Source organism: Tiliqua scincoides, chromosome 10 (genome assembly GCF_035046505.1).
Source record: "Tiliqua scincoides isolate rTilSci1 chromosome 10, rTilSci1.hap2, whole genome shotgun sequence".
NCBI lineage: Eukaryota > Metazoa > Chordata > Lepidosauria > Squamata > Scincidae > Tiliqua > Tiliqua scincoides.
The window spans coordinates 28,906,980-28,931,518 of record NC_089830.1 but is presented as its reverse complement, the minus strand read 5'-3'; the positions used below and the strand labels follow the sequence as shown (position 1 = coordinate 28,931,518).

General features: G+C 51.1%; 2 protein-coding genes and 1 non-coding gene across 3 annotated transcripts; 1 reads left to right on the top strand and 2 right to left on the bottom strand.

Moving 5' to 3' along the window:
- Positions 1-8,470: 8,470 nt before the first annotated feature.
- LOC136661847 (U4 spliceosomal RNA) lies at positions 8,471-8,611 on the bottom strand. Its single transcript, XR_010794949.1, has one exon. It is a non-coding gene; the product is annotated as a U4 spliceosomal RNA (small nuclear RNA).
- Positions 8,612-9,818: 1,207 nt separating this feature from the next.
- On the top strand, positions 9,819-10,932 carry SYCN (syncollin). Its single transcript, XM_066638152.1, has 2 exons — positions 9,819-9,969; positions 10,529-10,932. The coding sequence occupies exons 1-2, from the start codon at positions 9,819-9,821 to the stop codon at positions 10,930-10,932; spliced, it is 555 nt and encodes a 184-aa protein (XP_066494249.1).
- Positions 10,933-11,265: 333 nt separating this feature from the next.
- Positions 11,266-15,676, bottom strand: NCCRP1 (NCCRP1, F-box associated domain containing). Its single transcript, XM_066638992.1, has 6 exons — positions 15,547-15,676; positions 15,035-15,094; positions 14,432-14,519; positions 14,208-14,303; positions 13,321-13,462; positions 11,266-12,715 (listed from the first exon to the last, which is right to left on the bottom strand). The coding sequence occupies exons 1-6, from the start codon at positions 15,656-15,658 to the stop codon at positions 12,575-12,577; spliced, it is 639 nt and encodes a 212-aa protein (XP_066495089.1). The 5' UTR covers positions 15,659-15,676; the 3' UTR covers positions 11,266-12,574.
- Positions 15,677-24,539: the final 8,863 nt, after the last annotated feature.

The window sequence follows — 24,539 nt, the reverse complement described above, 5'->3', positions numbered from 1 at the left end:
AATAGAACCTCCAGGGTCTGGGGCAGTCTGAATAGCAGCTGCCACAGGGGAGAGAGGGTTGTTGCTTGCCTGTCAGCCTTGCTTATGGGCTTTGCAGAGGCCTGTGATTGGCCACTGTAGGAAGCAGGGTGCCAGGCTAAACAGGCCCTCCTGTGACTGCTTCAGCAGGGCTGTGCTGATGTGTGCTGCATTGACAGGGGCGTCAACTGCACATTTCATTGAGGCTTGTGCATATTTGTGCCCCATGTTAACCAATGGGAACAGGACTGCCACTGGGCTGGTCCAGCACAGGCACCAGAACGGGGAAAGCAGTCAAGTCAGCCTGTCTCTGGGTCTCTCTTTCAGATGCGTCACAAGCCTTCAAGCCACAAGGAGTCTGGACACTTCCGGGCCTTTCAGGAGCACTTTCAGAAGTTCAACAGCAGCAACGCCATGGTAAACCAGGCACCAGCGACACTGAGCCCATCAGGTTTGGGGGGCGGGCGGCAGTCTTTGTCAGTGGCCTTTGCACAGCTTTGTAAATGTGAACACAGGAGTCATGGGCCCCACAGATTTCTGGAGCCCCTTCATATAATCAGGACACATGGTTTGCAAGTCCGGACTCTCAGGGCCCAATCCGATCCAATTTCTCAGAGCCGGTGCAGCCATGCACTGTATCCTGTGGTGGGGAGGCAGTCACAGAGGCCTCCTTAAGGTATGGCAACATTTCTTCCCTTACCTTGGGGTTGCATTGAGGCTGCACTGGTGCTGGAAAACTGGACAGGATTGGGCCCTCAGTCAATTAGTCAAGGGAACTCCTTGCTCCAAGGTGACCCATGACATTCCTTGCATCAAGAGCTTGGATATATTGCTAGACAAAATACATCTCTCTGGCTGCATGTCCCAATAGTTGGGAATGGAACCTCCCTCTTCAGAGGCAGCCTACCTGTGATTATTCACTGTTGAGAAAAAAAATAGAAGGAGGCTCCTCTCGCCAGCATATAAGAACATACAAACAGCCCTGCTGGATCAGTCCATAGGCCCATCTAGTCCAGCTTCCTGTATCTCACAGCGGCCCACCAAATGCCCCAAGGAGCACACCAGATAACAAGAGACCTGCAAGGCTTCCTGGGAATTGTAGTTAAGAACATAAGAACAGCCCCACTGGATCAGGCCATAGGCCCATCTAGTCCAGCTTCCTGGATCTCACAGCGGCCCACCAAATGCCCCAGGGAGCACACCAGATAACAAGAGACCTGCAAGGCTTCCTGGGAATTGTAGTTAAGAACATAAGAACAGCCCCACTGGATCAGGCCATAGACCCATCTAGTCCAGCTTCCTGGATCTCACAGCTGCCCACCAAATGCCCCAGGGAGCGCACCAGATAACAAGAGACCTGCAAGGCTTCCTGGGAATTGTAGTTAAGAACATAAGAACAGCCCCACTGGATCAGGCCATAGGCCCATCTAGTCCAGCTTCCTGTATCTTGCAGTGGCCCACCAAATGCCCCAAGGAGCACACCAGATAACAAGAGACCTGCAAGGCTTCCTGGGAATTGTAGTTAAGAACATAAGAACAGCCCCACTGGATCAGGCCATAGGCCCATCTAGTCCAGCTTCCTGTATCTTGCAGTGGCCCACCAAATGCCTCAGGGAGCTCGCAAGGCAACAGGAAACCTGCATCCTGGTGCCATCCCTTACAGCACTCTGCAAAGCATGATCTGCTTTGGGGGCTTCTGAGGGGCACCTGGCTGCCCTCTCTCAAAGAGGACTGACTGACTGCTGGACTAACCTGAGCTTTGTTCAGACACGGAAGCACTCACATTTCCCCCTCTTCCACCCCAGCAATCGTCGCAGTGCCTGGAGGCGGCTGTGGGCCTGAACATGATACAACTGCTCGAAGACGTACACGACGTCAGTCAGGAGCACCTTCATCACCACCACCAGCACCACCACATCTCCTCCAACTGAGACCTGCATTGCGCTCTCCTGCTTCGCCCATCAGCTACCCCTAGCAAAGGGCCCGTCTCCCCAGCACTCCTCAGATCTCAAGGGGAGAGGTCTTCTGGTCTCACTCATCCTATGAAGATTTGCGCTTCCACACTGTCTTTGAAGCAAACCTGCGCGGGGGGAGGGGGGAGGGAAGAGCTCTGGTTTATTGCATCCTGTTTACTGTTCCACTGTCTTCATCCTATTACCTCAAAGGGTCCAGGACTGGGCGTTGGCCTTTGAACTGGGCCCGGGCACTGCTGAAACATGGCTTGTGTTTAGTAGGCCCCCCTGACTCCAATTGCCTTATGCACTATCTGTGCCATGCGCTGTCAAAAGCCAACAAGCAGACACAATGAGTTATAGGGACAAGCAAGTTTCACGCCCTCGTGCAAGTCACCAGAAGCCTTTCACAAGCTCCGGCAGTCTGCTTCATTGCACTCGCCCTAAAGATGCAGTTTCTCCTCCGGCAGGTGAAACAAGGCTGCTCTGGCAAAAGTGCTGGCTTGCTTTTGCTGTGTTGTGATAGAAGGCTGGATTATTTATGTAATTTATTTTAATGTCCTTGGGTCTGGAATTAACAAGTTCAAGAGGGAGGGAGGGAGGGAGGGAGGGAGGGGGAGAATCATTATTTAAAGTGGATTGTATTCATAAAACTGTTATTTATTCGTGCATCAGCCTGTTTTCGGGAATGGCTCTTCATTCAGAAGAGGGAATTGCATGTGTGAATTGTATGCTTGGTCTCTCTGAACGGACAAACAAGGCTGCCCCCTGCTGGAGGGAGCCTGGCTGTGCTCGAACCACAGCAAGGCTCCCAGAAATGCACTAGAGAAATTATTTATGTATTTCTCTGTTTATTGATTTTTAACTGGTAGGGGACTCAAAATCCAAGTAGTTTGGCACACGCCCCCTGTGTGCACCAGGCAGCAGCGGAGCAAGACCAGGGACAGGCAGATACTTCCTAAACTGTGTTGGTAACAACGCAACATCTGTTTACTCTAGAGGGGTTCACTGCTTCCAGTAGGGCTACTCTGGAGAAACTGGACTGCAGCCAACATAGGCAATTTTTAGAGACAGGGAGGCATTACTTTGAAGGAAAGCTTTGAAATGTTGTTTCCGTTCATTCCCAGGGAGCAGATCCACTGCCTTAGAGAAGATTTCCTGCATAAGCCCTGTTGAAATGAACAAGACCTGCAGATGGATGTGGGAGCAGGATTCATTTCAATGAGCTTTGTGCAGGAATCTCGGGGGGGACGGGGACGACTGCATCCAATAAGTTCAGTATTCAGTGCAAAATAATTTATTGATCTGAAGTATGTTAATAGAGTTATGTGTTTCTAAAATAACTTATTGTTCTTTGCTACATTGTTGCTGACGATGGCCGCAGCTCATTTTGTTATTTTTTACAATAACTATTTTATTGCTATTTATTAATTTTTATACAGTGCCACCAAATCTGTTTTCTATTTTATTGCTTTATAATGTCCCAAAGTCTTAATAAAACAGTGAGAAACAAAGACCTTCGCATCCCATCTCTTACTTTTCTTTGGGGAGAGAGACTGAGAGGTGATTGCTCAGAGTTATGCAGGGCCAGAAGGGGCCTTACTTCCAGACCTTCTGGGGCCACCGGCACATACACAAACCCCTGACCGGACCCAGCCGTTGAACCCAGAGCTGTGAAGCATCACCACTTCCTTTTCAACCCAAACACCACAGTGCCTGCCTGCACCCACAAAGGGTACTCAGAATTATTTCAACTTAATGTCAGCATTAATCACCCAGGAGCTAACGACACATTGATGGGATTAGTAATTTTTTCCTCCAACATGTAATTCAATTAAACACCTCCACTTGTATCTTTTTCATTTAAATAAATTACGTCTTACCCATCTGCTGCCAGAATACCAAAGTAGAGGTTGGGCCCCCAAAAATGGCAAACTAAAGATATGGGGGGGGGGAATGTTCCAGAGATTCAGGGGCATGTTTTCTCCTTCACAGAAAGCCTGTGTGAGCAGAGCAGCTCACCCACAAAGCACAGTGCCCTAGAAGTTCTCTTGCACAAGTCCTGTGGCCGGGATAACTCAAGACTTCCCCTTATCCAGGGTGACCAGATGTCATAACTGCAAAAGAGGACAAGGCAGCCCAAAATACAGGACATCCAAGGAAAATGTAGGACATGATAAAATAAAAGCTAAAAACACTCATATTGATTTCATGTGGTTAAGTTAAGCACTATATTACTTGTTAAATTTAAAACTATACTACACATAATGTATTGGATATAATTTATTAATTACAAGAAGGCTATGTGCTGCCTGGAGGGGCCCACTCCCAGGGAAAAGGAGGACATTTAAGTTCTTTTCTAGGACGCAAGGCTAAAAAAGAGGACATGTCCTGAAAAAAGGGAACATCTGGTCACCCTGCCCTTACCCAGCCATGCTGCTGCTTCTCTTCCTTAGAGGAGGAAGAAAACGATGGAGCCAAAGAGGAAGTGTGAAGGAGAGGCAAGAGACAACACCCACCCTCCTCTCCTTCACACTTCCTCCTCTCCAGTCCCCTCTTTCTTTTCAAGTCCAGGGAGAGCAAGAGGTGGGTGTGGGCAGACAGCTGTAGCAATCCATGGCCTGAGGTGACCCACTCAACCTCACGGGCAGGTGGCAGCCATGGCCTCCCAACAAAATCCCAGTAACTGTAACAAATTCTTGGTCAGAGATCTTCTTTCCGCCCCACAGAGAACACTAAATTCCCAGGATGCCCAAGGAGAAGGGATGACCACCTGTGCAGGTCACATGGCATTCTGTCGCCCACTGTCAGTCTTAAGCTGCTTCTTTCAATTCTCCACAGTGAGGGTCCATCAGCACCTTTGCTGGGAGCATGGTTGACAAGAAACTGTTCAACAGAACCTGACTAGGCCTGGCTGCAAGGCAGCCCCCACAATTGCAAAGGAGCATTTGTGAGTCTTCTCTGCGCTTTGTAAGATGTATTGACTGGAGACAAGTGGGGAGGAAGGAGCGGGTTGGAAGCCACTGAACAAGGTCAGTTCTGAAAGAGGACAAACACAGCCCAGCCCTCTGCAGAGCTCAGCGTGTCTAGGAGATCAATCAGCTCAGGTGCACACAACTGATAATTTCTGAGATGCTGCTAACCAGGAAACGATCCAAACCTTCCATGCTATGGGAGGCTGTTCCCTTTGGGCCATGAGCAAGACAGGCTAAGGAATGCCTGCAAAACCAGAGAAAGCAAGAGCAATTCATCAGGCTGCAGTCAAAACCTGTGATGCATTTGTGTTCTTGGGAGATCTCACATCCCGCCTTCCAAGCTGCCAACTGTCTCAAGGCGGCCTACAAATTAATGAGATTAAACCGGAGCTGTGATTAAAATAGAAAAAGATCAATGTTACCATTATTGATTTATAGACATCCTGCCCTCTAAAGACATGATGTTCTACCAAGGATGACAGGACAGATCTCTGCCTTGAGGGGCTTACAATCTAGAAAATGACAAGAGAGAAGCAGCGGGGGTGGGAGATTAAGGGCAGAGGGAGGGTGCATATTTGCCATTTAAGAGGACATGTGTTATCAGTCACTCTTGCAACACCAATCCAGTAAGGAAGGCTAGTGTGATTATCCCCTTATTGTGGGTGTGTATGGGGGGGGAGGCCGACACTGAGCAAGTAACAGCAGGCCTGAGCCCACCCAGTGCGTTTATAGCATGACAAAGCCACTGAAACGTTGCAGCATCGCTGGCCAAGGCCCTTGTGGGAAAACAGCGCCAAGAAGGATGGAGGCGAGATGAGGAGGGCGATCTGTCAATGAAGCATTAAAAACATTAAATTCTAATGATTTTCTTGGTGTTCCTTCTGGATGTTTCCATTTCTGTGGCCTGAGTGATGTAGAATAAAGCAGGTGGGTTCTCTCCCCCCCCCCCCCGAACTCCATGTACTGAAAATAATTTGTGAGTCAACCTTACTCACAGAAGGCAGAAAACTACTTAGCAGTGGCTCTCAAAGAAACGACTGAAGCTTGTCCAAAGACATAAAACTATTAGGTGGGAAATATGAAATGGGGGTATAAATGGCCTCTCTTCGCATTAGGATGCAGCAGGCCTGGCTGTGTGCGCTTCTGCTAAAGTGCGGCCAGTCACGTGAGTCGGCCAATGGTCCGAGGAGACACACCAGGCATCTCGCTCAGCCCTCCCCCGAATGGTGCCAATTTGCAAAGCGCATTAGCTGTGACTCTGTAATGGAGGGGGCAAAACCAGCTTGCTGATTAGGGGTGAGAATTAGACAGGGGCCAAAGATACTGCCTGGCCGAAAAGGGACAGAATATAATTGGCAAAGGGGGGGGGGGAGAAGAGGAGCATCTCAGCCATCAACCACCATGCAGAGAATAAAAGCAATGGAATTAATTGAGGATCACAGACTCAGAACTGGAAGTCGGGGGGGGGGGAGCCATGCATGTTATCAGTGCGCATGACATGCAGTAATGCGACCATTCAGCTGTGTTCCTTATAGAAAGCATCATCTTAGAAGACTCTGGGGAAATGCTGGTGGGCCAAGGAGATGCTCATGCTGGGGGGGGGGAGCGCTTGGCTCCTGGAAATCAAGAGTCTGGCTGCAGCCTTCAGATAGCTTCATCAGATGGATTCAGTAATTCAAAGCCCTTTTAATCAATTAAAAGGCCCCCTTGATTAATCAGCTAATACTTCTTTTAAAAATGTTAATTGTAAAACATAAGACCCTATTAAAGCTGATTTTAGAAATGGGCTATGTCAGAATGCCAGGATGCAGGTCTCTTGTTGTCTGGTGTGCTCCCTGGGCATTTGGTGTGCCACTGTGAGATACAGGAAGCTGGACTAGATAGGCCTATGGCCTGATCCAGTGGAGCTGTTCTTATGACTTCTCCTGCTCATGGAGACTTCATCCATAACTGTCAAGATGACTGCAAGACTCTTCCAGCACAGCTGCTCCTCCAGATGTGATTTATGCCCCTTTCCAAATTAATTGTTTAAAACAGTGGTTCCCAAAATTTTTAGCATGGGACCCACATTTTAAAATATTTAATTGGAACCCACCTAGGTTTACAAGACTTTAAAAAAATCTAGAAAGAAACAATATTTTTATTTATTTACACATAATAACCACCTCCACCCACCCCCCCAAAAAAAAACAAACAGATCCTCCAACATTTATCTCCCTATATTTACACAAGCTTGCAAACCCCAGAAGTTCTTTGCAGGGCAGTTAGCAGATATCTAATTTCTGAAAAACTTCAGGGCTTGAGGCAGTCATCCAATTCATCCATCATCACCTGTGTTTTCATCGGTGGCTCTGCTCAGCTGCTATGTAACCCACCAAAAAGTTGTTGGAGGAAATTAAAAATAGTTTCCTCTTTGGGGGGGAAGCAGTGTAGCTTAAGCAGCAGACCCCCCTTTTGGGTATCACCCCAGGGAACCTCCCTCACCTGGCTGACTGCTATTCAGTGAAAAAAGACAAAGAGGCAATGGCTTGTTAAAGTTGCAAAAAGAAGTTATTTACTTACAGTTCCACTGAACGTATATTTACAGCATCTGATTAGAATCAGAGGTTCAGCTAACACTTAGCGATAGCAAGGCCCTGGAGTTGCCTTGCCCTGCAAGCCTTGTGCTCAAGATGGCCCGGGCATCAGAGCCCTGGTGTGCGCATCTCAGCAGGCTGGTAGTCAGAGGACAAGAGGAAGTGCTCAGAGGAGAAGGGAAGGATAAAGGGTTAGGGCCACACCCCACAAGGATCACAGAGAGAACAGGTAGAAAGGTCAGAGCCACTGGGCCATAGCTTCTGGACAGCATCCTGCCCCCTCTGGACAGCAGACGGAGTTGCACCAACTCCAACAAAAGTGACCCAGCAGTGGGTCCTGGCCCACAATTTGGGAACCACTGGTTTAAAAGTTACACATAAGGCCGCTTAGGAAGCAGAATTTGCACAATTGGTCTCCATCTCAGCTCCTGTTAAAATGTTAATTGTAGGTTGCTGAGAAGAGAGCTGTTCAGGAGTGCCCCTACAGCACCCCAGACCAATGACCTAGCTAGAGGGGGTGCAAAGCGCTGAGTCTTGCAGGGAGCCACACTGCAGCGTGCAAGGGGCCCCTCGCATTCAGAGCCATTCCAGGCAGTATGCCTCTGTATTGCTCCTGCTGCCCGGAATGGCTCCAAGGGGAGGACCATGCACACTGTTGTGTGGCAACCTGTAAGCCTGTAGAAGTGCTGTAAGACTTAGCACTTTGCACCCCTCCCCTCTATCTATGCTACTACCTCAGACATGAACCCCTCACAGTTGACCTATTCCTGCCCTCCCCACAGGCGTACGCATTGAGTCCTTGTTGCGTATACGCAACGCTCGGCAGAAATAGCCTTAGATCCACACGATCAATGCAAGAGCTCTTTGGGACGTAAGTATTCCGCTGCTGCAGACCACCAAGCCACAACCCTACCAACAACTCGTCTGTCTTTTGCAACAAAAAGATCAGTCTCCGTAGAGACTGTCAAAAATTGCCAATGCCGACTATATTTCAAGTCGTCACGGCGGGGTATTGGGAAAAGTTTTCAATTAGCAATAATCGCGCCTCGGATTAACCTCATTGGCTACGATACTGCCACTGCGCAAAGCTGGTGTTCGTCCCTCCCCGCGCTCTGGCTCTCCCGTTGGTGCGCCTTTCAGAATACGGTGAACGAATCCTGGCCCGGAGCAAAGACTACCCACAGTTTTACTGCGCTTTTCCTAAGGCTTCTGCCCTTCTCTCCCCGAGGAGCTCCCCAGAGAGGATCTCCTCTCTCCGTCTCCGTTTTAGGTTGTCGCAAAGGCTTCTGGGTGCGATGTATGCAAATATAACTGGCCTTCTGTAAACCCGGCAGGGCGGGGGGCGGAGCCAAAGCTGCAGGGAATGAATGAATGTATGACGTCACAAAGAGGTGGGCGGGGGACTGAGGAGGAGCGAGAAAAGGACAGGAGGAAAATGAACCAATGAGAAAAGGACAGGAGGAAAATGAACCAATCACGACGAAGGATTCGAAAGGGGAGTTCTAAAGCCGCGCCCCCTTTGGGAACGTGGAAGGCATCAATGGAACGGAATGCCTCCTTGCTGGGACTTATTTTTTGCAATGGGGAGGGGAGCTTTAGTTTAGTTTAGACACCCCAGAAAAGTGTAGAACATCCAAGACAACACTCAAAAAACACTCATGTAAATTGATTTCATGGGGTTGATTAAAACACTATCTTACTTATAATTAAATTAAAACAATATTACATGTAATTTATTGCAACTTATCAATTGCAAGAAGGCTGTGTGCTGCCTGCAGGGGCCGCTCACAGGGAAAGGAGGGCATTTGAGTTCTTTTCCAGGGCTAAAAAAAGAGGACACATCCTGGAAAAAGAGAACACCTGTTCACCTTGAATGTGGCCAGCCTTTCCAGTGGGCAGAAGCGGGGTGGAGACCTTTGTCCAGATGCCCCTTTGGATGAGAAGCAGTTGTGTGTAGGGGGGGGGGAGCTCGGCAACAATTTGCCTGGAGAGGGACTAGCTGCCCCCAAAAGGCTGGCAGCCCTTTGGCCAAGCAAAGCTGCAGGGGTTGGGGGCGCAAAGGACAGTGGGAGGTGAACTGGCAATGTCAGTGTTCCAGTCTGTTTCTTGAGGCAAAATGTGGGGAGGAACCAGGGCTGCCACTCCTGCAGGCAAGATGGGTGACCTTGAAGGGGGCTCCTGGGGGTTGGGTTTTTGCCAGGAGAGGTTTTTGCCTCCCAGTGAGAAATCCACAGCTGCTGGCCCAACCGGTCAAGGTCTTGAGACAGGTGCCAGGTGCAGGGAAAGCTGAGGCACGGATGGGGCTGTTCCCCCCTCCGGGGATTGGAGATGGGGCCGTGCTGTCTCCTATGACCCTTCAGAAGGAGGACACTACCCTGGTTGTGTCTCTAGCCAGGCCAGAGTTGCAAGAGGGGGACCCTGAGACTGCAGCCTTACAGGGCCTGGAAGGTACAAGAACCCACAGGGAGCCTGACTTCCACCTCTCTTACTAGAGGGCTCTGGGGCCTTCTTGGCAGCTAGAACCACCTGTCCTTAGATCCTGTTGTCCAAAGGGCAATGGAGCCTAGCAGTTGGAGAGAGACTGCCTCCAGCTTTGATATCCCGGTAGCGGAACAGTCAGGACACCTGGGGTCCTCACTCCAGCAGCCAGGGGTTGAGAAAGAGCTACCGATTTGAGCAGGAGAGCAAGGGATGCTGGTGAGGAAGAAAGTGCCAGGCCTGTTAAACTCACAATGTGACTCTTGCCATCAATCCAAGAGATCGGTTCTTTGCCTGGGGAAGTTATCAGCCTGCAACGCGTGTGCAGGCGTCTGTGGTGGGAGCACTAATGGATCAGGCAGATTGTGTTTCTCCACACACAGCTTGCCTTTTTCCCACAGTTATCTTTCACCCAGTCCTTGGGAGCTGCCCCATTTCTTCAGCAGTCAGCCTTGGCTGTGGCCCTCCCAACTCTATATAAGGCACACTCCTCTCTAGAGTCCTGAAGCCTCTCCTCCTTCCACTGCAGACAAGATGAAGGCCTCCGCCGGCATCCTCCTCCTCCCTCTGCTCTTTGCCATGGCCTGGGGCCAGTGCCCTGCTGCAGCCGATCTGAAGAACGCTGATGGCACCAAGGTCTGCGCCCAGCTCTACACGGACAACAGCCCCTACTACGACCAGTGCTGCGCAGGGAGCGTCCTGGTGGTGCAGCCGGGCGAGGACCAACCCTACGTCCCTACGGCTTTCAACGACAAGATCTCCTCACTGGTGGTGGCCACGCGCTGTGAGCTCACTGTCTGGTCCAAGAAGGCCAAGGGCGGGAATACCCGCAAGTTCAAGCCCGGGGCCTTCCCGCGGCTCCAGGAGTACGGGAGGGGCCTTTTTGGCAATTGGAATGATGCTATCTCAGCCTACTACTGCAAGTGCACTTGAGGTGCCCACGCTGGGGATGAGGGGCCCTGCCGCCACCCACAGCAGCAGCCCCTGCCACTGTGACCCTCCCCACACCCCCTAGCTTCTCTCTGTGCTCCATTCCACAATGCCTTGCAGCCACCCTGGGGCCACGGAGCACTCTGGGTGGTGCCTGCCCAGACTCCTCTCTTCTGCCCCACTGCCCTGACCACAGCAGACTCAGGTCAGCTGTAGGATGTAGAGCTCAAACCCAGAATGCTGGCATCCATCTTGCAATGGCAAGGAATTTGTCCCAATTTGCCACAGGCCAGAGAGCAACAAGACCACTGAGAAGCAAAAGAGAAGATAAAACACATGAATTTATTCTGCCCCAACAAGGATAGCAAACGAATACACTGAAGCACAAGAAGGCTGTTTCCGTCACTCTGCAGCCCACCCCGTTCTTCACCCCACTGAAGGTTTTCTCCCTTGGCTGCCCTGAGAGCTTCTCTGCCCCTCCTCAGTGTTTTCCAGACAGGCCTTCCATCTTCATGGACTGCCTCCCTTCATGGCTTCCTTGAGATCCGCTGCACAGCGAAGACTCCCTCTGTCTATTTGCCGCCATAAACGTAATTAAAGCGCAAAGTTTTGTGGCTTTCCAAATGTGTCAGGGCTTTGTGGAGGGTGGGGGGGTGGGAGGAGATAGAAGCTCAAGGTCAGCAGATGATGGGTAGCTTTTATTTGTGCCTCTTGTAAACATTAATTGGAAAGAGCTTTCAGGAGCCCAAGAGCAGAATACAATAGTCCCTGCCATGCAGCTAGTTTTCAATTTTCTCCCTTCCTTAGAGGCTTCTCCAAACTTGGCACGGCTTTTTTTTTTTTGGGGGGGGGGGGAGAACAGTTATTGAGGCAGGATTTAGAGTCTCTTCTGAGCACCTGTAATCAGCTGTGAAGGAGCTAGTAGAAAGGGCACCTCTGAGCATCTGCAGAGTTCCCATTCCTGCACTGTTTTATCATCCTTGACCAGCTCCTAGATATTTGGGGTATTGCACATAAAGATCAATCAGGAGGACTGCAGCGTCTCCAGCAGTATAATACTCTCCCTCCCACCAAGCGTCTTCTCTCCCCAGCCCTAAAGGACCAAAAGAAGTGTCCTAAAATAGTTTCCCCAGAAAACCCACCATGAATTAGGACAGCACCACTGCCACTGTGCAGATGTGGGGATGGGGTGGGACTGAAACTGCAATCCTAACCCACTTACTAGGGAGAAAGCCCCTTTGAAGGCAGAGTGATCTCCTTCTGAATGTCCACACAGGCATGTGTGCTGCAAGACCCAGAAAGGGAAGCCCTCCATTTAAGGAGCTTTACTGCTGACCAGGGGTGCTGGATCTGTTGGGAAGACAGACAGAGGAACCCTGAGACTACTGGTGGTGCCCGGCCTGCACAGGGCGTCATGCTAAAGCCAAGAGTGCCTTCAGCATGAACAGAATGTCTTTCCTTGCTAACACGGTTAACTCCTTCATACCCACTTGCAATCAGTCTACAAGGAGCTTGCATGCATGGAGGATTGGACTGCCGCCGCCGCCTCCTCCAGGATCAGGGTGGTTGAAGAGCAGGTGGGTCTGAAGTGAGTCATTGGGTCCTGCCCCCCCAACTCTAGGCGCCCACCCAGACCCAAGCACCATCAGTCCCACAACTGCACAGAGACACTGCTGTCTGTTGCCCTCGTCCGGCGGTATCCGGCAGGTGTCTCAACATCCTTGGTCTTCTGCAGAAAGTGGACAAAGCGCACTCCTGGACCATAGTGCTTGAAGACATGAGAAACCTTGAAAAAGATTCAGAACATAAGAGGGGGCTCAGTCCCTGGGGCAGAACCACAGAGTTGCTGCAGTGGGCACTCCAGAGAACTTCCGACCCGGTCCCCTTTCTAGCCAAGGCACATTAATTTTCTCCCAACAACCTGAGAATGGCTCAGTCAACAACCTTAGATTGGATGTGGGTTCGTTCCACTGCTTTGGTTTCTCCACCAGACACAGCTGGCCTTGGATTTGCTAGTGGTAACTGCTAGAAAAATAATTGGCAGAGCTCATCGTAATGACTGCCATTTGCTTCAGCTCCATTTCAATAAAAAGATGAATCCAAACCCCTTCCTTATAACCAGGGCTCCGTTCCTGGACATAGCCTTTTCCTGATATCAGAACTCACCTGTTTACCACAGAGAGTAACAAAAATAAGTTTAAAGGCAAGAGTTCCTCTGGGCATGCACTGTGTTTTTCATCCTCACTGAGCTGCCACAGCCAGACCCCAGGGTACTGGGAGTTAGAGACGAGGTAGGCAGGCTCCGGGATCAGGGGGTGTGGCTCCCCTGCAGACTTCTTGTTTAAGAACTCTCTGCCTGCACCGACACCCCTTGCTCAGCCCAGTCCTTACTTGGCACCAGTTCCGCTTCTCTCCATCTTCTTCGCTTTCACCTGATACATATTGAAATTCAGCGATGATCAGGGCCCTGTCGGTTCCCAGGAGCTGGACGTGAAGTTCATAAACAGAACTGGCCAGTTTGCTGTTCTCGTACCTGAGGGACAGCAGGACCCCAGTTACCACCACTAAGTGGCCCATCAGGTCTCAGCGGGCATCCCAGAACTTCAGTGCTATCTGGCCCACTAGGGATGCCCGTCTCTGGTTTTCTGCTCTGTAGAATACATAGAGAGCGCACAAGACTCTTGCACTGGACAACTGCTGCCCTCTGGTGGTGCACAAGAGGAGTTCATCTTAATAGTTGCTTCTCTGTCGGAATGTTGGGGGGGGCATCTGTTCACCCAATGCCAGCACATCCAGGGTCCTCCATTTATGGGAAAGGACTATTCAAGTTTCTAAATCTTTGGTGTTTGTTTGCAAACAGAGCTCGTTTCTAAAGCTCGTTTCTAAAGCTTAGCAAACTGTAGGAGGAGGCTGGGTGCACTTCCAGAGGTCATGAGATGAGAATTCCACAGCAGGTTTCCTACACACACACACACACCCCTTAATTTTGGCCCAGCTCAGCCAGAGACAATCCTGCAGGGCTCCAGGGCAAATCACATGCACCGCATGAAGCAGCCTTCAGGCCACTGGGCCTCTGAGACTGGAGGGCTGGGCTTGCAGGCCTGAAGGTGTGCCAGGCTCCCTGCTGTCAGGGAGCTTCAGTGTCTCTTTTATCAGACAGGAAGTGAAAGTGTTGTTTCATTCCCAGCATGTTGCATCCAGTTCAGCCAAGGAAGAACAGGAGCCCACCACCTGGGACTGGCTAATCTCCTCCACCCAGTCCTCCCTTTCACATTTACCAGTCCATGACGGTGATGCGTGGTTGGTAGGAATCCAACAGCTCCTCCCACAGTCCTTCAGCCAGGAGGTCTATGAGCTGTTCCCGGACACACCACCTGGGGAGGGCAAGAGTTTAGCAGGCAAGCTAGCCCAGAAGGGGGGTTGGTCCCCAGCTCGGGTGGTGCTGCCTGTTCAGAAGCCCACCTCTCTGAGATAGGTTATAGGCACTATATAGGCCACTCACCTATAGTGTGGGGAGACCAGGCCCAGGGGAACTTTTTCACCATCCGTAGGGAGGGGCTCAATTCTAGTTTGCCAGTCACTGAAGATACCTGTGAGACAAAGAAAGTTACCCCAAAGGAAGAGGAAAAGCTTAATCAGGAAGACTGCCCATTGTTATGTTTCCAAACCCTGGCATCTTGAGTTGAGTAGCTTCAGGCATGTACGGAGTGCTTCACTTCTAAGGATAATTTTTGAAGCACACCAGGGCAAAGCACTTCTGAGCATGTGCCATTTGCCTTGTTTCTGAAAGAAGCACAGCACATTTTTAAAACCAGGGCCTCAGTTCCCTTTCGGAAAAGAAAACAGCACCAGGCACAGGCTGATAAAATTGCCCTCAGGTTCTTCTTTAAAAGCATGGAAGAAGAGACACTCTGCACATGCTCTGAGACACTCCCCTTGGATATTTTGGGTTTCTTTCCCAGTGTTGCTCCCCACAGAGTTCTTTGGACATGTTCAGAGACAACTCACTGCTGGGAAGGCAGCGTTCTTGGAAAACCGAACCCGCAGGCTCCTGCCAGAGGTTCCCCAGGAGAGCAGCACTTCCTGCCCCCCCGCCCCCCCTCACCTTGGGTGTCCGGAGACATCCGGGGTGCGTCCTGCGGGGCAGGTTCCGAGATGTTCACACCTGCAGAAGGAGGGGAGCAGTTCGTGACCTGTGGGTCCAGCTCAGCCACAGCCCCCCATCTGCCCACACATTCCTGAGACTGCCCCCCCCCCCGCACAGGTCTCCAGGCTGTAGGAGCCGAGGGTGGCAGCTGGTTGACCCCATAACCAGAGGCTGCTCCTGCCACGAGGCGAGGAAGGTGCAGCAGACTTGGGGCAAAGGGAGGTCACAAGACGAGCGCCGCTCCAGGGCAAGACCCCCCCCCCCAGTCCCAGCAGCAGGGCCGAGCCTGGGCACACGGTGGGCAGCCGCGCCAACCCGCGTGGGGAGGCTCGCCCACTCAGCCCGCTGATCGCCCCCCTGCCCGCGCCTCGCGCTGACCCCCTCCCGACGGGTCTTGCTGGGCTCCAGGGTCCGCCCAGCCCCGCAGCCCCCCCAGAGGACGGGGCGCCGGGGGGGCGCCGCGGCGGCACCTTCAGGGTTGGGGCTCCGCAGCAGGTTCCTCTGGAAGGGGAGCGGGAGCCCGCTCCGGGCCGGCCCCCCGGAGGGGCGCGGGGGCTCCTGCCGCGGGCTCTGGGACGTCATGCCGGGCTCCTTCGGGGCGGCAGGGACGGTGCCCGGGGAGCGGACCTGCTGCTGCTCCGAGCCCGGCGGAGGCGGCGCCGCTTTTCAAGGCAGGGCGGGGCCCAGGAGGGAGGAAGCCTTCCGAAGCCCCGAGGGCTCCCTGGCCCGGCGCGGCTCAGCCTCCTGGGACAGAAACGGGCTTCTGATAGCGCTGCCGCCAGAACAGACACAAGGGCACTCTGTGCATGCTCGGGGCACCTAGTCCGTAGTAGTGCTCCAGCTCTGGCTTCAGGCGCTCTCACCCCACCCCAGTTCCGGCTTGATGCGTGTCCTGACACGGGGGCAGCAGAGCACTTGCCAGCCCGCCAGCAACCAGGCTATACTCCATTCATTCCCCTTTCACAGATGGGCAGACTGAGGCTCTGCACAAGAAAACGACTGGAGCTCGCCCACAGAGTGAGACTGTAGAGCCAGAAAAAACCTAGAGGTTAACTAGTCTACCCTCTCCCCCCATCTGAAAAAGATCCAGCACTGCCCTCCAAGAGCCCCTGGACCCGGCGCAGCCAAGACCTTCCCTCTGAGGGGCTGCTTGGGAACTCAGTTGCCCTGACTGCTGCAAACACTCCGTTTGTGTGATGCTGCTTGAAATGTGTTCCTGTAGGTCTGGCTGCGCCTGGCTTTGTTTTTTCTTATTTAAACTGCAAGAGGCTTTGACTGTTTTTTAAAGATAAACATTTCTTCCCTGCTTTAAAATAAATAAGCCCAGCCCACAGCAAGCCACACATTAGACTGCCAGGGGCTCTCAAAGCAAACAGCTTGACATGATTCACACAGGAGGCACACACACTCAGAGCCAGCTTTGCCCTGCATCTGGTGTTGGAGCAGCTGGGTGCAGGGGAAAAAGTTCACCCTCATGGCCGAGAACATGGCCTACAGAACTCACTGCTACAAGGTACAACGACAACCAGTGACTTGGCTTGAACCCATTTCTTCCCAGGCCACAGGTGCATGCGTTTGATCCCTGTTGTGTATATGCAACACTGGGCAGAAAGTTTAAAAAGGGATTAAAGACCAATTCAGGGAGGTGTATGAAGGGATTAGTGGCAAACAACAGCCAGCTGGAACCTCCATTGACAGAGACAATCTATCACTGTATCTTGGGAACAAGTCCTGACAACAGGCCCATGCCCTCATCTTGGTCATGCATTCTGGCAAGAAGTCTGCTGAGCTAGATGGACCTCCTTGGGTTCCAGCCAGCAAGGCTGCTCTTATATTCCCAGGATGGAGAGCAGGCTCTTGCGCCAGTCGTGGGAGAACAGTCAGGAGGTGTAGTAAGGAGCAGAAGGTGCCATATACAGAAGGAGAAAATCCCCCCTTTAGTCAACTCCTAAAGATTCAGACCCCTCAGTGCTCTTAAGGCCCAATTTATTGAAGACCAATTTGGTCTTCAGCCCAATTTCATGCCACAACCCCAATAAATATGGCATGAGCCTGGGGACACACTGCTGATCCCGCCCTGCAGCAACACCCCTCCCTGGACCAAATCCACCCAGTTTGGACAGGTAGTACCATGACTGGACTGGATCCAAGCCTTCTCATGCACAGGCTTTGGGGGCGTGACAGGTTGAAGAGCACTGCTGCAGCCATACTAGGGAAGGGCTGACCACACACCTCTTTTCCTCCCCCCCCCTTAACAGCTCTATTTTTTACATTCCAGGGGAAGCTGCCAGAAGGAGGCCACTGGCAAACAGGTTCTGCAGGCAGCAACAGGATCTGGCCACCTCAGAAGAAAGACAAGCCCACCCAGCTACACAAGGAAGCCACAGCTGGAACAAAGGGAGCCAGAGCAGGGCAGGTGTGCCCACACCCTCTGAACAAAAGGAGAGGTTTCTCCAGGGCTTGCAACCAACCACACCTTGCTCAAGGCTCCATTTTCTCACTCCACACCCTTTCAAGAGTGACAATCTGTCCTTGCAGAGGTGGGAGGGAAAGGTCCTCAACTCCACTTCAGAGACCATGGTCAGGGCAGACACCTCTCTGCCAGACCATGAAGGCAAGAGGAGCCTTGCTTAACATGAAGGCAAGAGGAGCTTTGCTGGATCTGCCCAATCTATTCCAGTATCCTGCAGCACCCACATTAGCCAGCCAGGAAGCTCAAGCAGGGCATGGCATGTTAAACCTTCAGCAAGTGGCAGTCAGGTACACTGCACCTTCTCCTGGAAGTTCCATTATGGTGGCTAACAGCTTCCAATAGACCTCTCCTTCAATGAATTTGCCGAATTCCCCTTTAAAGGTTCGGAGCTACTGACCATTGCCATAACATGGGGAAGTGAGTTTCATAAGTTTATCATACACTGTGTGAAATACTTAGAGGTGGGGAAAGGGAGAAAAATACTATCAAGAGAACCAGCTGTTTAGAAACAGTTTTAATAAGTATATCAGGTGGGTATCCAGCCCCAAACTCACTTTGGAGTCCACTCACTCCTTTTACTTACAGTTACAAATGTTACAAATGTTACAAATGTCTGCCTGTACCTGCATTTTGCTTTGTAGGGAAAAAAAAATCATTTTGTCATTTGAAGAAGGCATCAAATACAGACTTTAACACATTGAAAATTCCAATTAAAAATAACTTTAAAAGGAATTGGGAGAGAGTCCCATTTTCTTTTAAAACAGAAAAGTGAGGTAGTTTAACTATTGCACAGAACAGCACCAGTCATGTGGGGCTTGGCCGTTCCCATTGGTGCATTAATACTCTTACCCCCCTTTCCCACCAATGGTGGTGCAGCATGGTGTCCAAAGTGTGGAGCTTCTGCTCAAGGTGGCACCTGCCCCTACAGTAGTCTTGAGTGCCTCCTGATGGCACCTGAAGCTCTTAAAACCCAATGGATACAGAGAAATCCATCTTTCCAGGAGCCTGGCTCTATAGAAGCAACATCAGGGTCCGTCCTCCAGTTCAGGTAGAGGGAACGAGTCTTGGGCTGTTCCTTGCCTGGGCTGCTGTCCCCCTGGGCGACTCTCTACTGCCATTGCCAAGGCTTCTTGGTACGAAGGGGGTGGGCTGTCTGGAGTCTCCCCAGCAGCAGAGTGGGACTCGGGCTGGGTCAAGACTCTGTCAGAGAAGACCAGGGGCCTTGGACCGCAGACACTAGGCTGTAAGGGGTCTCCCACGTGACTGCAGACTGCCTCTTCGTAGGAGGGGAGGGGGGCCACACTTCTGTCTGACTGGTATGCGGCATCTGACTCCCCCACATGCTCCATCACGTCTGAATTCTCAAAGATCTCGTATTGGCCACTGCCGGATAAAGAAACATCATAGAAACACCAAATCAGAGAGGAAGTTATATCTGAAGTGCAAATCGAGCTGAATAAGCAAGGTGTCTCCCCCTTCCCCCCCCCCCCCCCAAAAAAAAAAATTGCAGTCACTCAGTGAAACTGATAGACTTCCAAGACAGGCAAGAGAAAAGTTTCACAACATACATGATTGGGAAATGTGGTGATGGCCACCAACACAGTTACCTTGCAAGGGAATCAGGAATATCCCTGGAGGAAGTGGCAATTCAATGGCCATTTCTCTGGTTGGCTGTGTAGACTCCATGTTCAGCATCAGTCTACCACTGAACATCAGTTCCCAAGGAGAGTTTTACACCCAAGAGCAGAGACTCTGGTGCAGTGGACTCCAACCCCGGCAGCTTGGTCCAAATGTCTGAGTTCTGGGACCCACAGGCTGCCTTTGTCCCATTTGCCAGCTTTTCCACAGGCCTCTGACCCACAGCATTCAATGGAGGTCACCTGGTGGGCACAAGGGCCATGCCTCTCTGAGGAGCTCCAGGTTGGATTTTTTGGAGCTACCATGATCCACTGACAAGTCCCAGGAACTCACCTGTGGCAACGGCACACCAAAGGCCTTGACTTCAGTCTCAGCAGGGCACACAACTGAACTATCACCAGGAAGGCCAAGAGGGTCAGTGCAGCACCTGCTATGATGGGGATGGAGGCGGCAGTGAGGAGGCCGTCCTGGGGAGGAGCCACGGAGGCTGGGGGGAGGGGTAAAGAAAAGAGATCCGAGAGTCAGAGAGAACAAATGGGGCTGTAGTGTCTGGTCCACAGGGTGCCAAGGCTCCAGACTAGCAGGGTGATGGGGACCAGATAGGAGGTCTTTTGTGTGTGTGTGTGTGGGGGGGGGGGGAAGCCAGGTTGAAGAGTTGCTATGGGATTCTCCACCAGGCAGGAGATCTTGTGGGTTCTACTCCAGCATCCTATCTGACAGTGGCCAACAAGATGCCTACAGAAAGCCCTGAAGCTGGTCCTGGGGGCCGTTCCCTCTGCAGCTGTTTGCTTCCCCAGCAATTGGTGTGCAAAGACTCAGTGCAGGGAGACTCAGACACAGGCAGAATCGAGAAAAATCCACTCCCACCCCTTCCAACATCAACCTGTGTTGGCCCGAGACAGCTCCAACCCCAAGCACACTCACTCTGCAGCAAGTCTGCCCTGAAAACCAGTTGGAATTGCTTGTGAGTAAGTGCAGCTCCAAGGTGTGCCTGCCGGAGGGTTGATTGCTAGTCAAAAACCTTCCCCAAGGGGTTCATTTGCTTCTCTTGTTTGGCATGAAAAGGGCCAACAGCTCAACTGAGATGTCTCCCAAAGGGGCAGCTGCTGTTTCCTCTTCCCTGCTTTGGGAACTGCACAAGGAGGTTCAATTTCCCCCCACTTTTCTCCCAAAGGAACCCAATGGAGCTCACAACAATATTAAAAACAATCAATTAAAATAAAATTATTAAATGCAAAATAAAAATTAACACATAAACATTAAAAACACAAAAACATTAACAGAGCCAGCATTAGACAGAGCACAAAAAGGTTGCCTGCCATCTTCCCCTTAGCACCTCTGCCTACCTCTTGAGGAACAGGAAACTTCGGATTCCCCAAAGTGAAGGTTTAAAGGGAGCCAAGGCATGAGAGGGAGAGTCACATGCCCTCAGGGGAGAGAGATTGTCACAGCAGCACAGCCCCCCCCCTCCCCATGCAGCAGAAATGTATGGATAAATCAGAAGTTAGCAGGCCTCCAGAGATTCCAAGTCAGAGGGCAGGTGCTTCCGGAAACATGGGTACGGCTCCCCCCCATCTCAAACCACTCCACAATCGGTTGAGCACTTGCACTGCTGTTCCACAAGGTGGCACACTCCTCAGTACCAAACTCACTCTGCTCTGCATCAATTCTGCCCAGGGCTTCCCAAGACACCTCCCACCACACTCTGCTGCACAAGCCAGGATGAGGTGGTGGTTCTGGTGTTAGACTTAAGACTTGTTCAGATCCTGGCCATGGAGGTTCCTGGGTGCCATTGGGCCAGTCACTGTGTCTCAGCCTCACCTACCTCACAGGGTAAGCAGACTGAAGGAAGAAGAAGCAGCCATGTACAGCAACCTGAGCTCCTCGGAGGAAGGGCAGAACAGAAGCACCTTTTCCAAGGTGCTCATTATAATTTTCATTATACAAACCACAGGTATGGATCTTTGCTGGTTTTGCACAATTTATTCTGCCGCTGTGGGCACAAGGAAGGGCAAGCATTGGGGAGACCATGGCACTTACTTCCTTGGGGCTTGCAGACAACATCTCGTACCCAGCTCCACTGTCCTCCTTGGCAGATGGAGAGGGCAGGCTGGCTGGCTAGGATGTAACCAGGCTGGCAGAAGAATTCCAAGACTGTGCCGGAACCAAACAGGTCATGATCCAGAGACTCCTGGCACAGAGGAGGCTGGCACTGGTAGATGCTGTGGGCAGGAAGGTCTGGCACACTGCATGCTGCAGAGCAAAGAGGCAAGCAGGGGATTAAAAAGGGAGGTGGACATGCAAGGTACGCAGGGGTCAGCAAGAACACATCCCCCCCCCCAAACGCATAACCAGGGCAGTGGGTGCCCATTGAGGCCAGGACTCTAGTAGCAACCAGCATAGCATGTATCTCCCAGAGGCTCACAAGTAAGGCATGAGGACCCCTCCCCTGTAATCTTGTCCAGAATCTAGTAATCAGAAGCAATGGCTTCAAAGCAGTTCCTTATTTTCTATCTCTATGATAGAACAGAAAGCAAGCAAAATGTGTGCTTAAAGTGCATGGGAGCGGACCAAATGGACCTAAGCACACTTCAATATCAAATTGCCTACACATAAGTAAGCCTACAAGTAAACAAACAAAATGCTTAGATTACCTTTGAAAAGCAAATAGTTACAAAACCACTTGTTTTAGTGACTGGGAAATGATTTAGTAAAAGTATTGATTTTATTTTTACCCTTGTGTGGGGCCCCCCAATTGTGAGCAATTGGCTCTGCCAGCACCTGCCTACCTTTTTTCTTGAGCAAAGGCTTGGCATCACCCAGCAGCACAAGAACCAGAGGCACAAAGACACGGTACACAGATCCATTTTGCCCACGAAAGGGAACCATCTTGTCCACCAGCTCCAGCAAGGCAAGAATAATGTCTTCAGGGGTAGGGGCAAAAGTCACACAGAGGGCCTGTGGCAGAGAAGGAGAATTAATCCAATATTTACACATCTTAACACAGCATTAATGTACGCACATGGGGAAACACCCCCAGTACATATGCTTGACATGTAAATTCTGGGTAGGACGATGCGGTTGATTGGAAGCATGATCATGGAAGCATGATCTTCCATGCTGTAGGCTTCCTCATGAGGAAGCTGCTTGAACCATTCACTAAAGAGGCTATGCCGTGTCTCCAAAACTAGATGTGATAGGGCAAAATGGATGCCATTTTTGGAATTGGCACCCCAAATATACCCAGGAATTGGTGTAACATTTAAGGAAGCAAAATGTGTGTTGGCCTGTGTAATTAGACAGTGGTACCACTAATGCCAGCAAACAGCATTATAAGGCTCCTGCCCAATGTTTGCATAATACTTCCTGAGTGTACAAAGTAGTCAAGTCCCCATATCGCAGATGGAAAGACTGAGGCCGAGTGGGAGTGGCTTACCCCAGGAGTGCCTGGTAAGTTAATGGCGAGATTCAAACTGGGAAAGTCAAGATTCACAGCTCAGTTTCTTAGCAGTTATGCTACACTTGCTCTTGCCTGGCTTATTTATACGAACAGCACACTCAATTATTCAGTTGTGGGTTCAGCCTCAGTCTCCCCACACTGCATTTGGGCATACTCAATTACTGTACTGCAAGGAGTCCAAGTGTCCAGCACCAGTGCCTGGGGTCAAGAGGAGCCACAAGGCCAGTAAGGCTGCCACAATGTTCAGCTGGTTGGTTCATGCAAGCTGGTTAAATATTCCCTGAATAACTGGGAAGATTTCAAAAGCATCATCTTGCCAGAGCTGTTTCTTCCTGTTTCAAGAAATCTTGGCCTTTAAGACAACATTTTCTGCTGCAATAGGTGCATAATCTAAAAATTAAGTGTGTTCCCTTCCAACTACTCTTTAATTCATATTCAGTTTTTTGCAGGTTTACTCTGCTAAAATTCATGTGATTTAATTTTTGTTATTTTTTTTATTTTTAAATATAAGGGACAGCCCTACTCCCAGGACCGAAAGAAGACTTGAGGATCAGCCCTTTAGGGGGTAACCCACCACTTAAGTATTGCGAACTAGAATCTTGACTGGAAGTTGAACAGTTATCATGCAGTCAGCAATCTCGAAGTAAAGCTGCTTGGCACCAGGGAGCAAGCATAGCTACCGTCAACAGTTAATCTGCAATCACTCTGTTAACAGTCTTGATTTTTAAAAGGGTGCATTCTCATCAACCAAGTTTGCAAGCCCATAAAATAGTGACTTTTTAACCACTGCCCAGCTTGTAAATGAATGACAAAGCCCATCACCTGATAAGCTGCAATGATGATTAGATCAGGAGAGGAGCCTGCCTGAGGTCTTTGAGCGACATTCACCCCCCTGGTGCCCAGATAAGGTGAAGGGCCTGCAGAGGCAGACAGTGACTTAAGACAGAATTAGCACCTGGGAGGCTTTGAGGAAGATGTTCGGCAAGTCAGGCAGGGCTGGAGCCCCCAGGTAGCTGAGGAGGTCTCAGTGCCTGCTGGGAAAATCTGAGGCCACCCTAATGGAGAGTCTGGATTCAACTGTTAAAATACCACGTGGGACCAGCACTGGCTGAAGTCACAACCTCTGCCCTGGACACAAACTGTTGCCTGCTCCATTCATGCCCTGCATTTCAGAGCCACACATACAAAAGCCTGCTCCCTGCCCCAGGAAGACTACACTGCAGATGGAGACTAAAGGCAGTGAGACCAGGGCAACCAAGGAAGAGGCACCAATGCTCCAGCTCAAGAGCAGCATTTGGAAGGAGCCAGAACTAGAGGGCCAAGCCAAGAGGCATGTTTCGCTGGTGTGAAATTCCAGATCCAGGTGGTCTTGGCCTTGCATGAGAAATGATCAAGGGGGCCTCTGAGCATGCACAGTGTACTTTCTCCTCTTGACATTCTCCTGGCTTAAAAGCAATCACTGGTTTCACTCCACTTTCCCTGGTTGGAGTCCAAGGTGAAGGTGGGATGTATTCGTCTCATCCATAATGCCTTGCGGTCAAGCGGCAACCCAGCTGCACTGCACACCTCCCCTGTGCACAGTCCGCTGAAAGGGAGCCCTTCAGCCTCTTCCCCCATGCAGGCTGGTCATCTCAAACACCCATTCAAAGACTGAGCACCAGTAGCAGGCCTGCCACCCTCAGCACACGCTGTCTGCTCTTCAGGTGAGCAGCCAGCAGCAGAAGGGGCAGAAGGCTTTGGTGCTGCTGCAGTTTGGTCCAGTTGTAGTTGGCCACAACTCTGGGCAACTCAGCCATGCGCCAGAAAGCAGGATGCTGGCACTCCAAGCAGCACCAGGCTGGAGCCCCAGGAGAGCCTTTGGCCAGGACACTTCTTTCTGTCTGTTGGGCAGC

Bases quoted from the DNA above. Each gene is read 5' to 3' on its own strand.
- SYCN (XM_066638152.1), top strand. From the start codon at position 9,819: ATGGGGCTGTTCCCCCCTCCGGGGATTGGAGATGGGGCCGTGCTGTCT. The intron at 9,970-10,528 runs GTACAAGAACCC...CTTCCACTGCAG, and splicing joins AGCCTTACAGGGCCTGGAAG to ACAAGATGAAGGCCTCCGCC.
- NCCRP1 (XM_066638992.1), bottom strand. From the start codon at position 15,658: ATGACGTCCCAGAGCCCGCGGCAGGAGCCCCCGCGCCCCTCCGGGGGG. The intron at 15,095-15,546 runs GTGCCGCCGCGG...CTCCTTCTGCAG, and splicing joins GCGGAGCCCCAACCCTGAAG to GTGTGAACATCTCGGAACCT. The intron at 14,304-14,431 runs GTGAGTGGCCTA...TGCCCTCCCCAG, and splicing joins CTGGTCTCCCCACACTATAG to GTGGTGTGTCCGGGAACAGC.